This window comes from Lolium perenne, chromosome 4 (genome assembly GCF_019359855.2).
Source record: "Lolium perenne isolate Kyuss_39 chromosome 4, Kyuss_2.0, whole genome shotgun sequence".
NCBI lineage: Eukaryota > Viridiplantae > Streptophyta > Magnoliopsida > Poales > Poaceae > Lolium > Lolium perenne.
Window position 1 is genome coordinate 44,611,560 of NC_067247.2, and position 14,046 is coordinate 44,625,605.

The 14,046-nt window shown below is 44.7% G+C and overlaps 1 protein-coding gene across 1 annotated transcript; it reads right to left on the bottom strand.

Annotated features, from left to right (window-relative positions):
• Positions 1–4,320: 4,320 nt before the first annotated feature.
• LOC127292338 (uncharacterized) lies at positions 4,321–5,195 on the bottom strand. The gene is made up of 3 exons (XM_051321707.2): positions 5,033–5,195; positions 4,844–4,958; positions 4,321–4,720 (listed from the first exon to the last, which is right to left on the bottom strand). Exons 1-3 carry the CDS (start codon positions 5,070–5,072, stop codon positions 4,648–4,650), a joined length of 228 nt encoding a protein of 75 aa, XP_051177667.1. The 5' UTR covers positions 5,073–5,195; the 3' UTR covers positions 4,321–4,647.
• Between the last annotated feature and the right edge of the window lie 8,851 nt (positions 5,196–14,046).

A 14,046-nucleotide genomic window follows, 5' to 3' on the forward strand; every position in this document is an offset into this window, starting at 1 on the left:
GGATCATCGCATGATGTACTGATCGTTTTCTTATCTTTCCGTTTCCTCGGTTTGCTACTCATGTCCTTCACATAGAAAACCTGAGCGACATCTTTCGCTAGGACGAATGGTTCGTCAAGGTAACCAAGATTGTTGAAATCCACCATTGTCATTCCGTATTGCTGGTCCACCTTTACCCCACCTCCTGTTAGCTTGAACCATTTGCACCGGAACAAAGGGACCTTAAAGGAGGGTCCATAGTCAAGTTCCCATATCTCCTCTATGTAACCATAATATGTGACCTTTTGCCCATTCTCGGTTGCTGCATCAAAGCGGACACCACTGTTTTGGTTGGTGCTCTTTTTATCTTGGGCGATCGTGTAAAATGTATTCCCATTTATCTCGTACCCTTGGAAAGTCGTTATAGTCGAAGATGGTTTCTTGGCCAACATGTACAGCTGATCTACAACATGATCGTCATTCATTAAATGTTTTCTCAACCAACTGCCGAAAGTCTCCATGTGGGCCTTTGTAATCCAGGATTCAGACTTCCCCGGGTTGTCCTCGCGTAAAATATTCTTGTGTGTCTCAAAGTACGGAGCCACCAAGCTGGAATTGGTCAGAACTGTGTGGTGTGCTTCAGTCATAGAATGGCCGTCCATACATATCGTTGATTTCCTGCCGATTGTGCCTTTTCCACTTAGTCTCCCCTCGTGCCGCGATCGAGGAAGACCAATCGGCTTAAGATCAGGAACAAAGTCAACACAGAACTCAATTACCTCCTCATTTCCATAGCCCTTGGCAATGCTTCCTTCTGGCCTAGCACGGTTACGAACATATTTCTTTAATACTCCCATGAACCTCTCAAAGGGGAACATATTGTGTAGAAATACCGGACCGAGGATGGAAATCTCTTCGACTAGGTGAACCAGGAGGTGCGTCATAATATTGAAGAAGGATGGCGGGAACACCAACTCGAAACTGACAAGACATTGGACCACATCGTTCTGTAGCCGTGGTAGATCTTCTGGATTGATTACCTTCTGAGAGATTGCATTGGGGAATGCACATAGCTTCACAATGGCTACTCGAACATTTTCCGGTAGGAGCCCCCTCAAAGCAATCGGAAGCAATTGCGTCATAATCACGTGGCAGTCGTGAGACTTCAGGTTTTGGAACTTTTTGTCCGCCATGTTTATTATTCCCTTTATATTCGACGAGAATCCAGACGGGACCTTCGTACTGCTCAGGCATTCAAAAAAGATGACCTTCTCTTCTTTGGTTAGAGCGTAGCTGGCACGACCCTGAAACCATTCCGGATGCCGGTCATTAGGGTCTTTCAAACGTTGCTGGTCCTGCCATTCTTCCTTTGTATCATTTGTCTTCCCATACATGCCCAAGAAGCTTAGGAGGTTCACGCAAATATTCTTCGTAACATGCATCATGTCGATTGCAGAGCGGACATCTAGGACTTTCCAATATTCTAGCTCCCAGAATATAGATTTCTTCTTCCACATGGGTGCGCGCTCGTCAGCTCCCTGCGGAACTGATTGTCCGCCAGGACCCTTTCCAAAGATGACTTTCAAATCCTTGACCATATCAAATACCTCAGCACCAGTACGTTCCGCAGGCTTCGGCCGGTGATCTGCCTTGCCGTTGTAATGCTTGCCTTTCTTTCTTACTGGATGAATTTTCGGAAGAAATCGACGATGCCCAAGGTACACATTCTTCTTACAATTTGGCAAATATACACTTTCAGTCTCATGTAAGCAGTGCGTGCATGCATTGTATCCCTTATTTGACAGTCCGGAAAGGTTACTAAGAGCAGGCCAATCGTTGATGGTTACAAAAAGCAACGCTCGTAGGTCAAATTCCTGTTCTTTGTGCTCATCCCACACACGTACACCAGGTCTGCCCCACAACTGTGAAAGTTCATCAACTAATGGCCTTAGGTACACATCAATGTTGTTGCCGGGTTGCTTCGGATCTTGGATGAGCACTGGCATCATAATGAACTTCCGCTTCATGCACAGCCAAGGAGGAAGGTTGTAGATGCATAGAGTCACGGGCCAGGTGCTATGGCTAGAGCTCTGCTCGCCAAAAGGATTCATGCCATCTGTACTTAGACCAAATCTTATGTTCCTTGCGTCAGCTGCAAAATCTTTGAACTCTATGTCGATCTTTCTCCATTGCGTTCCATCTGCGGGGTGTCTCAACTGCCCGTCCGACTTACGGTCCTCTTTGTGCCATCGCAACAACTTGGCATGCTCTTTGTTCCTGAACAGACGTTTCAACCGTGGTATTATAGGAGCATACCACATCACCTTGGCGGGAACCCTCTTCCTGGGTTTCTGGCCCTCAACATCGTCACCAGGGTCATCGCCTCTGATCTTATAACGCAATGCAGTGCATACCGGGCATTCATTCAAATTCTCGTATTCACCGCGATAGAGGATGCAATCGTTGATGCATGCATGTATCTTCAGAACCTCTAAACCTAGAGGGCAGACAACCTTCTTTGCTTCGTACGTACTGGCGGGCAACTCGTTATTCTTTGGAAACATATTCTTCAACATTTTCAGCAAGTTTTCAAATCCTGAGTCAGCTACACCTTCCTGTGCCTTCCATTTCAGTAAATCCAGTGTGCAGCCCAGCTTTTTCAGACCATTATCGCATCCGGGGTACAACGACTTTTTGTGATCCTCTAACATGCGATCCAAATTCTCCCTCTCCTTTTCAGTTTCGCAGCTTCTCCGTGCATCAGCAATGGTCGGACCAAGATCATCAACGGGCTCATCACGTGCCTCTTCTTCACCTTCCCCTTCACCTTCCCCTTCACCTTCCCCACCTTCAGCATCCTCCATGAAAGTATCACTGAAATGATCAAGATAGTTGTCATCGATGAAATCATCCCCTTCTTCATCTTCTTCCATTATAACCCCTCTTTCTCCATGCTTGGTCCAACAATTATAGCTTGGCATGAAACCCTGCCGAAGCAGGTGCATGTGAACATCTCTTGAGGAAGAGTAACCCTTCTGATTCTTACAGGCAACACATGGACAGATAACAAAACCCCCTGCTTGTTCGCATTAGCCACTACCAGGAAATCTTTCAAACTCGCCGGAGAGTCGGTTACCGTACATCCATTGCCGATTCATCTGCATTATTATAATATAAAATATATAATTAACCATCATGTATTTGTTAAACTAACTAGCTACAAACAATAGAAATTAAACAATGAACTACACAAATGCATATTTTATCAATGACACATGAAAGGTTCAAGTTGCTAACCGCGATCGAGGAGGAAAAAATAAATGAGGAAGCTCAAGTGTGGCTCCGACACTTCATATCATGTTTGTTTCATGCTCTTGGGGCATTTCATCAAACACCTTGTGTGCATAAGATGAACCAAAAGCAAACCTAACACCCACTTGTGAAGTTTGTGAAGAAAATTGCTCCAAATGGCTAAGTGCTGGCTGCTGGATGGGTATATATATGGGAGGGGTTTTAGTCGCGGTTGGCCAGGCAAACCGTGACTAAAGGTGCCCGAAGGCCTTTAGTCGCGGTTGGCCTGGCCAACCGCGACTAAAGCCCCTCACGTGCACCAGCTGACCAGCGAGCGCCCTGGGCCCAGGCCTTAGATCGCGGTTCACCTCCCGAACCGCGACTAAAGGTCCCATTAGTCACGGTTCCAAATATTTGGGGACTAATGGGCTGGATGGAAGGCCCTTTTTCCACCAGTATGTGCTCGATCTTCCGCCGCAATGCACGGGCATTGTGCTAGTATATTCATATTTGTAGAACATATCCTTGTTTGACTCATTATGTTTTGGTGTAATCATACACACATCCAACTTCCTGTTCTGCAATAATATTTGATCCGTTCTTCAACCGTCTATTAACTGCTCTCGCAATCCCCCGTTTGACCCATGATTATTATCGAGTAGACGTCCACAGACTGACAGACCATAGGGTGATGGCGATGTGAGATCCGTGTCTCGCGATTAGGGCAGGCAATTCTTTCTTATTTTTCTCTCGAAATGTCCTGCACTCGCTCGCACTTTCCAGAGAGCGTCTGAACGCATACATACTTTCGTCATTGTTGCTCGAATATATCTGCTTTATATATACATACTTTCGTCATTGTTGCTCGAATATATCTGCTTTATATATGGATAAATCTTCGCTTCAGCATAAGTTCTGCAAATTGTTGCCTTTCACCGTCATTCCTCTCATGTATCCAGCCAATCACAATTAGAAGAGGAATTAAAATTAATCACAATCCATTGACAATTATAAGCGCAATATATAGTCTCAGAATAGTTGAGCAGCGAATCAAAAAATGCACCGGTGAAATTGTCCATCGAGGAACACACATTTGCAACACTGACAAGGTACACACATATAGGGGAGAAGGGAGACGCACGGGTAAAGATCAGATAAGATCATCAAGCACTCGTGATACTAATTAGAGACGAGATACATAGACACCGCCGTGAGATAACAAATTAACCATATATATGAGCTGATATATGTAGATCACGGCGTAGCAACAACTTAGTAACTAATTAAGATGGTACTCTTCGCGCCATTTCTTCTGTACAGTTCACGCACTGAATCCGATCCGATCCGCGGGCCAAGAAGGCCGGCTCCTTGGTCGATTTACCCGACGAAGATGATGGAGGGGTCGCAGCAGCACTCGTCGATCAAGCAGCAGCAGCAAAGCGCAGCCAAGCTACACAATACAAAAGCACAAAGTGAGTATGTTAGTAAGTACTGTAATTATTAGCTTCTTGATCATAGCTTAACTGAGCTATAAGAGGTCGAATAATTGGTGCAATTAGCTGTATGTACATACCATCCTTCGAGGAAGCTGGGCTGCGCCCTCGGTGGCGGCGGGGCGTACTGCGGCGGCGCCATCACCGGAGGCCCCTGGTACGGGCCACCCTGGTACGGCCCTCCCTGGTAGTAACCTGCACAACCAAAAGGCAGATCAGCAACAATTCCTCTTTCTCATCCTTGAAATCAAGATCATGATCAGTACTACCTTGCGCCGGGTAGGGGTAGGCGTACTTGGGATCGCTCATCTTGATCTCCCGAGAGACGAGCTCGCTCTGTGTGTGTCGACGGTGGAGCAGGGAGATTGGTAGTGGATCAGGTGAATGGTAAATGGAGCAGGTAACTGGGTGGCTAATGGCGTTTCTGGGCGGCGGCTGAGTTTACTTATAGCCGGCCGGCGAGCCGTGTGTGGCCGGGGGAGAGACGTGGCGTGTGAGGAGAAAGGTGGTAGGGCATGCGTGTCGGCCGGGCATGGGCAAAGGCGATTTTGATTGGTTGGTCTGGACACCCCACGGAGGCGAAGCATCTCGAAAGCGCGCGAAAAGTGGTGGCCGAATCGAACATCACCGGGAAGACGCCTAGTTGGACGGGGAATCCTTTGCGACAGGGTTTTGGCATCCGATTCCACCGGTGACTTCAGGCTGGCGATCCAGCAGTTGTGTTCACTTTGCGCTTCGGAACATGGGTATCTCAGCCTGATTATGCATACCATGTATCTAAATTACATGGTTATTTGATCTCTAAGTTACAAATCATTTGAGCATTAAGGTATGATTCATGTTGTTTATTTCAAAAAGATATCTTAAGATACATAGGTTCGATTTTTCAGTTGTAGATATTGGATTTTTTCATAATTCAATCAAATTAGGAGAAGTTTGACTTAGGACAAAGTACAACTTCAATTTCTTTGAAACAGATGAGAGTCCATCAGTTCCTTGAATGACTTCATGATAAAAGTATCAACACGAGCTTTTGCCAGCTAATTATAGTCCGAGTGGCCCATTTGAAAATATGTAGTACTAACCCATTGTTTGGAACCATAACCAGAAATTTAACTCGGCTCCTGGATCGATGCATACAAACCCATTGTTTGGATACACATTTACAATGTTAGAATTTCAGAAGAAAAAAAATTGCATCTACACCCGGACATTCTATATTCTCACATAAGTTTACGGGAAAAAAATTATGTCCCATGTAAAAAATGACAAGATTCGACTCCAGCATTGACTCTTCACAGGACATTTTTTGTTTGTCTTTATCCCGAAAGCTTATGATGAATGGATTTTTCCTATGGCTACGTGTAACAGTTGTGTCTTAGCTAAGATATAACACCAATCTATCTTATTTAATATAGTGCCACATAAGAACAATACCTCTGATGCCGCGCTAAGAGACCCCATTGCGAAAGGCCTAAGGCACTTGTGCTCCTAAACTTGTCACTAATCAATCTAAAATTCACTACCAAATCAGGACTAACCTGCATACTAGTCTTTTGTGCACATATAAGATATGTTTTCTTAGTGGTATACTCTAGAACCATCTATGATATATATACAAATACAATATGGATAATTGGATAGATGGAAGTTACAAAGAAATTATAACCATATTAGCATACTTTAGGAGGTAGTATTCCACTAAACAAACAAGTTTCTATTAGAAATAGTTATAACACAAGTAAAGAAATGTCGGTCTAGTTTAGCACTTGAAATTTTAATGATAGACATTTCATTTGTGTTTCAAAGCTATAAATATATATAACTCCAAGAAGTACATTATTTATCTCTCGAGGTGGTGCAATGTTTCGCTTCAAGGCGGATTTTTTATATATATGGTACTAAAGTTATAAGGAAAAATAAATAAATTACAAAAATGAGAAGGCTTAATTCTAATTCCCAATAGGCCCGGTTACTTGTTGGAAAGATTTTGAAAATGAATAAACGGGAGCGATCTCTAATATATATAAAAAACATTACCTTACTTAAATGTGGTATAATAATTTTTACATTATTAGTGACTTAAAATAGTTGTATTTTCCTTAGAAGACATATGGTTTTCATATAACATACATAAAACAGCAACTTGTGACACAAGGACATCGCTGCACCAAAAGCAATCCCAAAATTAGGATCTTGCAAAATTCATTTTTCATGTAACTGGTTGGAGTAAGAAAAAAACACTAATGATACCGGTTAGAGCTAATTAACCAGTAATATGCCGCAACAATATCTATTTCTTCTCCTTCGAAGTTGGTGATGCATACTGGCGGTGCCTCTGAAGCTCTAGACATAGCTATCTCTATCTCTTTCAAATGCATGTTGTAAACCCCTATAACACTGAAAAGCTTAATTATGTTCCCCAATCTTTTTCTCTCACTCTATTGGTCTCCCAGGCTTTTATTTTTCTGTTGACTTGGGTGTGCTATAACTTCACGATCAATATCGCTTCATGTAGTGTAAGGGTTTAGGAGACAATGACAAAAACACCACTATATACCATTTGGTTAATGTTGCACACTCGGATCTTTTATGCTTATGAGAACCTAAGCTGCAGAAAATCTCTCTATTCAAAGCCATATCTTTCTACCACAGGAACCCATTGTTTCAGCCATTATAAGAAGCCACAATGGGAACTTTAATTGCTTGGAACCAAAAATCTCACTTATGCTAACAATCTAGTTACTTTCTTTTTTCACAGCAACAAGAGAATCTTTATAGCCGTATGGAAGTAGATTTAAAAGTGGCCCTTCTAAGTGTATGTTTGATCTATCTTTGCACTATTGATCTGTCCATCTCAACAACATTTTGATGATTCTATTTTATATGGTACTAACTATTTGGTGGCATATTGGAACATTTGGAGTTCGTTGAGAAACATGAGCTTGCCATGGATTGTTTTTACCGGTCGAGGAACATGAGCTCGCCGTCAAAACCGAGGGTAAGGGCTCATGTGGCACCAATGCAGCTCATCTGACCGACACTGTTGTCGGCTGCGCCAAAATGGACAGCCCTAGAGACCAAGCCGAGGCGGTGAAGACAGTCTTGCAGTTTGGATGACAACCGATGGAGTTAGCTTGAGCAAGAGGGGCATGAGTAGGAAGAGTGTGACAACGTTTGATTTCAAAAGCGGTGTCATGTTCCCTCTAATTCTACCAGGTCTTAACCCCACGGGTGGTAATTTTTCATGCATCATGAGCTATTGCTTGGTTAACTTGTGGTGCTTAAATAATGTAGTAGGTGCACTAGTTCTGTGTGGTAATGCTTATTATATGTCGGAATGCTCACATGTTTGCATGTCTATCAAATTACCTGCCAGTGTTGGGTAACTTTTATTTAGCGGGCAGTGTTGGGTAACTTCAGCCTCTGCTTGAAATATGTTTGGGCAACCAAATACCCAGCATTTGCATTAGTCGCCTAAAATCAATAAAAGCAAGAAAAGTTGGTGTTCTCATGCAAGAACGTGCAATGCAGTACATAACATGGTCTTTTGCCTGTGTCAAGCAGGCCCCAACGATATGTGCCGCACGGGAGGCAGAAATCAACGCAGTTTACCGAGCACGCCATTACTAATGAAGGTGCGGCAATCAGTCTTTTCTTTTCAGCGGTGGCCGGCAGTCAGTCCGGAGGTGATCAAACGAAAAACAGAGGCCGTCAGAGCCCAAATTAGCGTCAGAGGGAGCTAAATACTGAGCTCGATCTTCCTCTACGACGAACGCAGTAGAGCACCATGGCAATTTGCAGACGGGCGGTCGGCAGTAGCTTTGGATCGCGGAAGACGCGGCGGACGATGAAGGAGACCGGCTCGCCGCGGCAGTTAATTAAAGGGGCGACGCGTGCGTGCGTTGCGTTGCGGGATTTGGCGACAAACGGCAGCGACGCCATGATTCTCGGGAGTCGGTAGCGAGGAAGGCAAACACGCTGGGCTGACTGGCCTGATCACGGAACCAGCACGGCCGCCTCTTCTGCAATCCGTAGCTCGTCTCGGCGGCGGGCACAGCTCCGGCCGTGTTTGCATGGAAGCACTGAACCCTGGAATTACAGCACCCAAGACCGACCGAAGGTGTCTCTCGTTGGCTCGTTGCTTCAGTCCTTCAGATCAGCTCCCCTTGGCAACTGTGAGTCGCTCCTTCATTCCCAGTACAGCTGCTCAAAGGCGACTCTGAGTGCGCAGCAGCTCCTTCAGGCTGCAGCTTCCTGTCCAACATTGCGGTAACACGATCCACCTCGGGTAACTGCATATATACCCTCGCTCAAAAGCTTCCATGGCGCATAGAAGAACAAAACACTACTTCTAAAATTAGTAGTCACAAGAAATGGAATGCACTTGACGAAACAGTTCGTCGGTGTAGAGTGTAGACGAAGGTTTAGAACAAAAAACCACAACCCTCGTCAGTAAATTATTGTCGGGAAACAACTACAAGAAAATGCGAAGGCAGTGAGGCACAGGCAAGCTGCACAAAGGTCAGGGAAAGAAACTATGAAAGGGAAGAGAGATCCCTGGAAAATTAACATGAGCAGAGAGACTGTAGTGAGCATTTTCCTGAGGAAGTCAACTGTCGCATAGGACACAATCACCATCACCGCCACTAGTAACACGAACCCTTCTCTTCTAGAACTCTCGCTCCTTTAACTTGCTCTACTTTGTTTAGTTGTGCTGCTGAAGTTACCAAACAAGTGTGTGATCTCTGTTGTTCGGCAAACTCTACTTATCGGAAAGATTGCATCATACAATGAGCACTTGTAGGAACGACCAAGCTAATCACTTCCGCCACCCACTAGTAGAGAACAGACCTTTTGTCCAGCATCTCTGGGAGCATTAGTCCCGGTTTTAAAACGAGTCGGCATTTGAATCAACTAATCAATAACTCATTTTTTCTTTGTCGGGCAGGGCTAGGAAACAGTTCATCAAAACTGCTCCGGGTCGATGGAAATCAGAGCTTACATTTCAAGATCGCCCAATAAGTAGTACTATATATAGCTATGTTCGCGAATCTCTTTGAAATTTTGTTTCAATACCATGATTGATTATTAGTTTGATCAAACTATTTTTTTCGTAAAGTGTTTGAATCAGGAACCCGGGAATAACTTATGTGGATACTACGTCTTTGAGTTCATTCGCGAGATGACCAGGGACCCGTAGGCGGCTATACAAGTCACTCGTGTACGTGAACAATATTTCACGATCTTATTTTATTAACATCAATTGTATTGAATTCTATTCATATATATTGATCTTTTTTTATAATTTAGATGGAACGTCTGCGGGACTCTCTCCTAACGGAGGATCGCATACGAGCAATTCAAGAGGAATTTGCAGGATTCTTTCTTAACGAGGTCATAGCTAAAACTAGAGAATACCATCGGGAGCTCATATATGACATTAGGCATATGAGATAGATATAGTAAAGAGGTCCGACTTTATATATATTGTAAACATGCATTACTTGTACTGTATTTCATGATGATGTCTATATATACATGACGATGTTTGTGGTTTCTTGAATGATGTATGCATTGAAGAATTGAATAAATAATATAAAATCCTGAAACTCTGACGCGGCGGAGAAACGCTGCTCCACCCTCAACCTCTGCCGGCGACAGAGAAACGACCATTTTCTCTGCCGCGGCAAAGACCCTCCAGTCCCGGTTCGTATCACGAACCGGGACCAAAGGTCCTCCACCACGAGCCCCCTGGCCGCACCACGTGGCGGGGCCTTTGGTCCCGGTATATATTTGAACTGGGACTAAAGGGTTGAGCCTTTACTCCCAACTGCTTGGTCCCGGTTCAAAAACCGGGACTGAAGGCCCAAATGCACCGGGATTGTAGGCTCTTTTTCTACTAGTGACCGCTCCATTAATTTTTCCAATCAAAAGGAGAAGTTGCAGCTCAACTTGTCAGTAATACCTCTATAATAATTCTTTTAAAGGTTGCACGTAACCTGGATAATAGTCTAGAAATGTTTATCAAGATATTTCTCTTATTTCTTGTACATTCTGGATTATTCCACCAACATATTTGCTACTATCTCTTGCAATTTCTTAAGACGTGTGAGCAAACTAAATCTTTATAAACTTGCATTTGGTTTAGGGCGTAATATTCAGTATAGCACATTAGTTTCTATTGAAAAAATAATAACTACTGTGAGATAATGCAGGGTTACACTGGTGGAAAAACAGGCTTCGGGTGAGCCCCATAAGTCGCGATGCTGCAGGAACCGCGACTAATGGTACCTTTAGTCGCGGTTCGGGAGGAGAACCGCGACCAAAGGCCTGGGCCCAGGGCGCTCGGTGGCCAGCCGGTGCACGTGGGGGGTCTTTAGTCGCGGTTGGCCAGGCCAACCGCGACTAAAGGTGCCCGAAGGCCTTTAGTCGCGGTTGGCCAGGCCAACCGGGACTAAAGCCCCTCCCCTATATATACCCATCCAGCAGCCAACACTTAGCCATTTGGTGCCATTCTCTTCACAAGCTTCACAAGTGGGTGTTAGGTTTGCTTTTGGTTCCTCTTATGCACATAAGGTGTTTGATGAAATGCCCCAAGAGCATGAAACAAACATGATATGAAGTGTTGGAGCCACACTTGAGCTTTCTCATTTATTTTTTCCTCCTCGATCGCGGTTAGCAACTTGAACCTTTGATGTGTCGTTGATAAAATGTGCATGTGTGTGTAGTTCATTGTTTAATTTATATTGTTTGTAGCTAGTTAGTTTAACAAATGCATGATGGTTAATTATATATTTTATATTATAATAATGCAGATGAATCGACAATGGATGTACGGTAACCGACTCTCCGGCGAGTTCAGTGCGGGTTTGAAAGATTTCCTCGTAGTGGCTAATGCGAACAAGCAGGGGGGGTTTTGTTATCTGTCCATGTGTTAACTGTAAGAATCAGAAGGGTTACTCTTGCTCAAGAGATGTTCACATGCACCTGCTTCGGCACGGTTTCATGCCAAGCTATAATTGTTGGACCAAGCATGGAGAAAGAGGGGTTATAATGGAAGAAGATGAAGAAGGGGATGATTTCATCGATGAAAGCTATCTTGCTCATTTCGGTGATACTTTCATGGAGGATGCGAAGGTGAAGGGGAAGGTGAAGGGGAAGGTGAAGAAGAGGCACGTGATGATCCCGTTGATGATCTTGGTCGGACCATTGCTGATGCACGGAGACGCTGCGAAACCGAAAAAGAGAGGGAGAATTTGGATCGCATGTTAGAGGATCACAGAAGGCGCCTGTACCCCGGATGCGATGATGGTCTGAAAAAGCTGGGCTGCACACTGGATTTGCTGAGATGGAAGGCACAGGCAGGTGTAGCTGACTCGGCATTTGAAAACTTGCTGAAAATGTTGAAGAATATGTTTCCAAAGAATAACGAGTTGCCCGCCACTACGTACGAAGCAAAGAAGGTTGTCTGCCCTCTAGGTTTAGAGGTTCTGAAGATACATGCATGCATCAACGACTGCATCCTCTACCGCGGTGAATACGAGAATTTGAATGAATGCCCGGTATGCAATCGCATTGCGTTATAAGATCAGAGGCGATGATCCTGGTGACGATGTTGAGGGCCGTAAACCCATGAAGATGGTTCACTCCAAGGTGATGTGGTATGCTCCTATAATACCACGGTTGAAACGTCTGTTCAGGAACAAAGAGCATGCCAAGTTGTTGCGATGGCACAAAGAGGACCGTAAGTCGGACGGGGAGTTGAGACACCCCGCATGGAACGCAATGGAGAAAGATCGACAGAGAGTTCAAAGATTTTGCGGTGACGCAAGGAACATAAGATTTGGTCTAAGTACGGATGGCATAAATCCTTTTGGCGAGCGAGCTCCAGCCATAGCACTGCCCGTGACTCTATGCATCTACAACCTTCCTCCTTGGTTGTGCATGAAGCGGAAGTTCATTATGATGCCAGTGCTCATCCAAGGTCCGAAGCAACCCGGCAACGACATCGATGTGTACCTAAGGCCATTAGTTGATGAACTTTTACAGCTGTGGGGCAGACCTGGTGTCCGTGTGTGGGATGAGCACAAAGAAGAGGAATTTGACCTACGAGCGTTGCTTTTCGTAACCATCAACGATTGGCCTGCTCTTAGTAACCTTTCGGGACTGTCAAATAAGGGATACAATGCATGCACGCACCGCTTACATGAGACCGAAAGTGTACATTTGCCAAATTGTAAGAAGAACGTGTACCTTGGGCATCGTCGATTTCTTCCGAAAGGTCATCCAAGAAGAAAGAAAGGCAAGCATTACAACGGCAAGGCAGATCACCGACCGAAGCCTGCGGAACACACCGGTGCTGAGGTATTTGATATGGTCAAGGATTTGAGAGTCATCTTTGAAAAGGGTCCTGGCGGACAATCGAGTTCGAAGGGAGCCGACGGGCACGTAACCATGTGGAAGAAGAAATCTATATTCTGGGAGCTAGAATATTGGGAAGTCCTAGAAGTCCGCTCTGCAATCGACGTGATGCACGTTACGAAGAATATTTGCGTGAACATCCTAAGCTTCTTGGGCGTGTATGGGAAGTCAAATGATACAAAGGAAGCACGGCAGGACCAGCAAAGTTTGAAAGACCACGATGACCGGCATCCGAACGGTTTCAAGGTCGTGCCGGCTACGCTACGACCAAAGAATAGTAGGTCATATTTTTTGAATGACTGAGCAGTATGAAGGTCCCGTCAGGATTCTCGTACAATATAAAGGGAATAATCCACATGGGGGTGAAAAAGTTCCAAAACACGAAGTCTCACGACCGCCACGTGATTATGACGCAATTGCTTCCGATTGCTTTGAGGGGCTCTGCCGAAAATGTTCGAGTAGCCATTGTGAAGCTATGTGCATTCCTCAATGCAATCTCTCGAGAAGGTAATCAATCCGGAAGTTCTACCACGGTTACGTAACGATGTGATCCAATGTCTTGTCGATTTCGAGTTGGTGTTCCCGCCATCCTTCTTCAATATTATGACGCACCTCCTGGTTCACCTAGTCGATGAGATTTCCATTCTCGGTCTGTATTTCTACACAATATGTTCCCCTTCGAGAGGTTCATGGGAGTATTAAAGAAATATGTTCGTAACCGTGCTAGGCCGAGAAGGAAGCATCGCCAAGGGCTATGGAAATGAGGAGGTAATTGAGTTTTGTGTTGACTTTGTTCCTGACCTTAAGCCGATTGGTCTTCCTCGATCGCGGCACGAGGGGAGACTAAGTGGAAAAGGCA

Coding starts and splice junctions, on each gene's coding strand:
- LOC127292338 (XM_051321707.2), bottom strand. CDS start 5,072: ATGAGCGATCCCAAGTACGCCTACCCCTACCCGGCGCAAG. Junction 4,959..5,032: donor CTACCCCTACCCGGCGCAAG/GTAGTACTGATC, acceptor TTGGTTGTGCAG/GTTACTACCAGGGAGGGCCG. Junction 4,721..4,843: donor CCCAGCTTCCTCGAAGGATG/GTATGTACATAC, acceptor TGTATTGTGTAG/CTTGGCTGCGCTTTGCTGCT.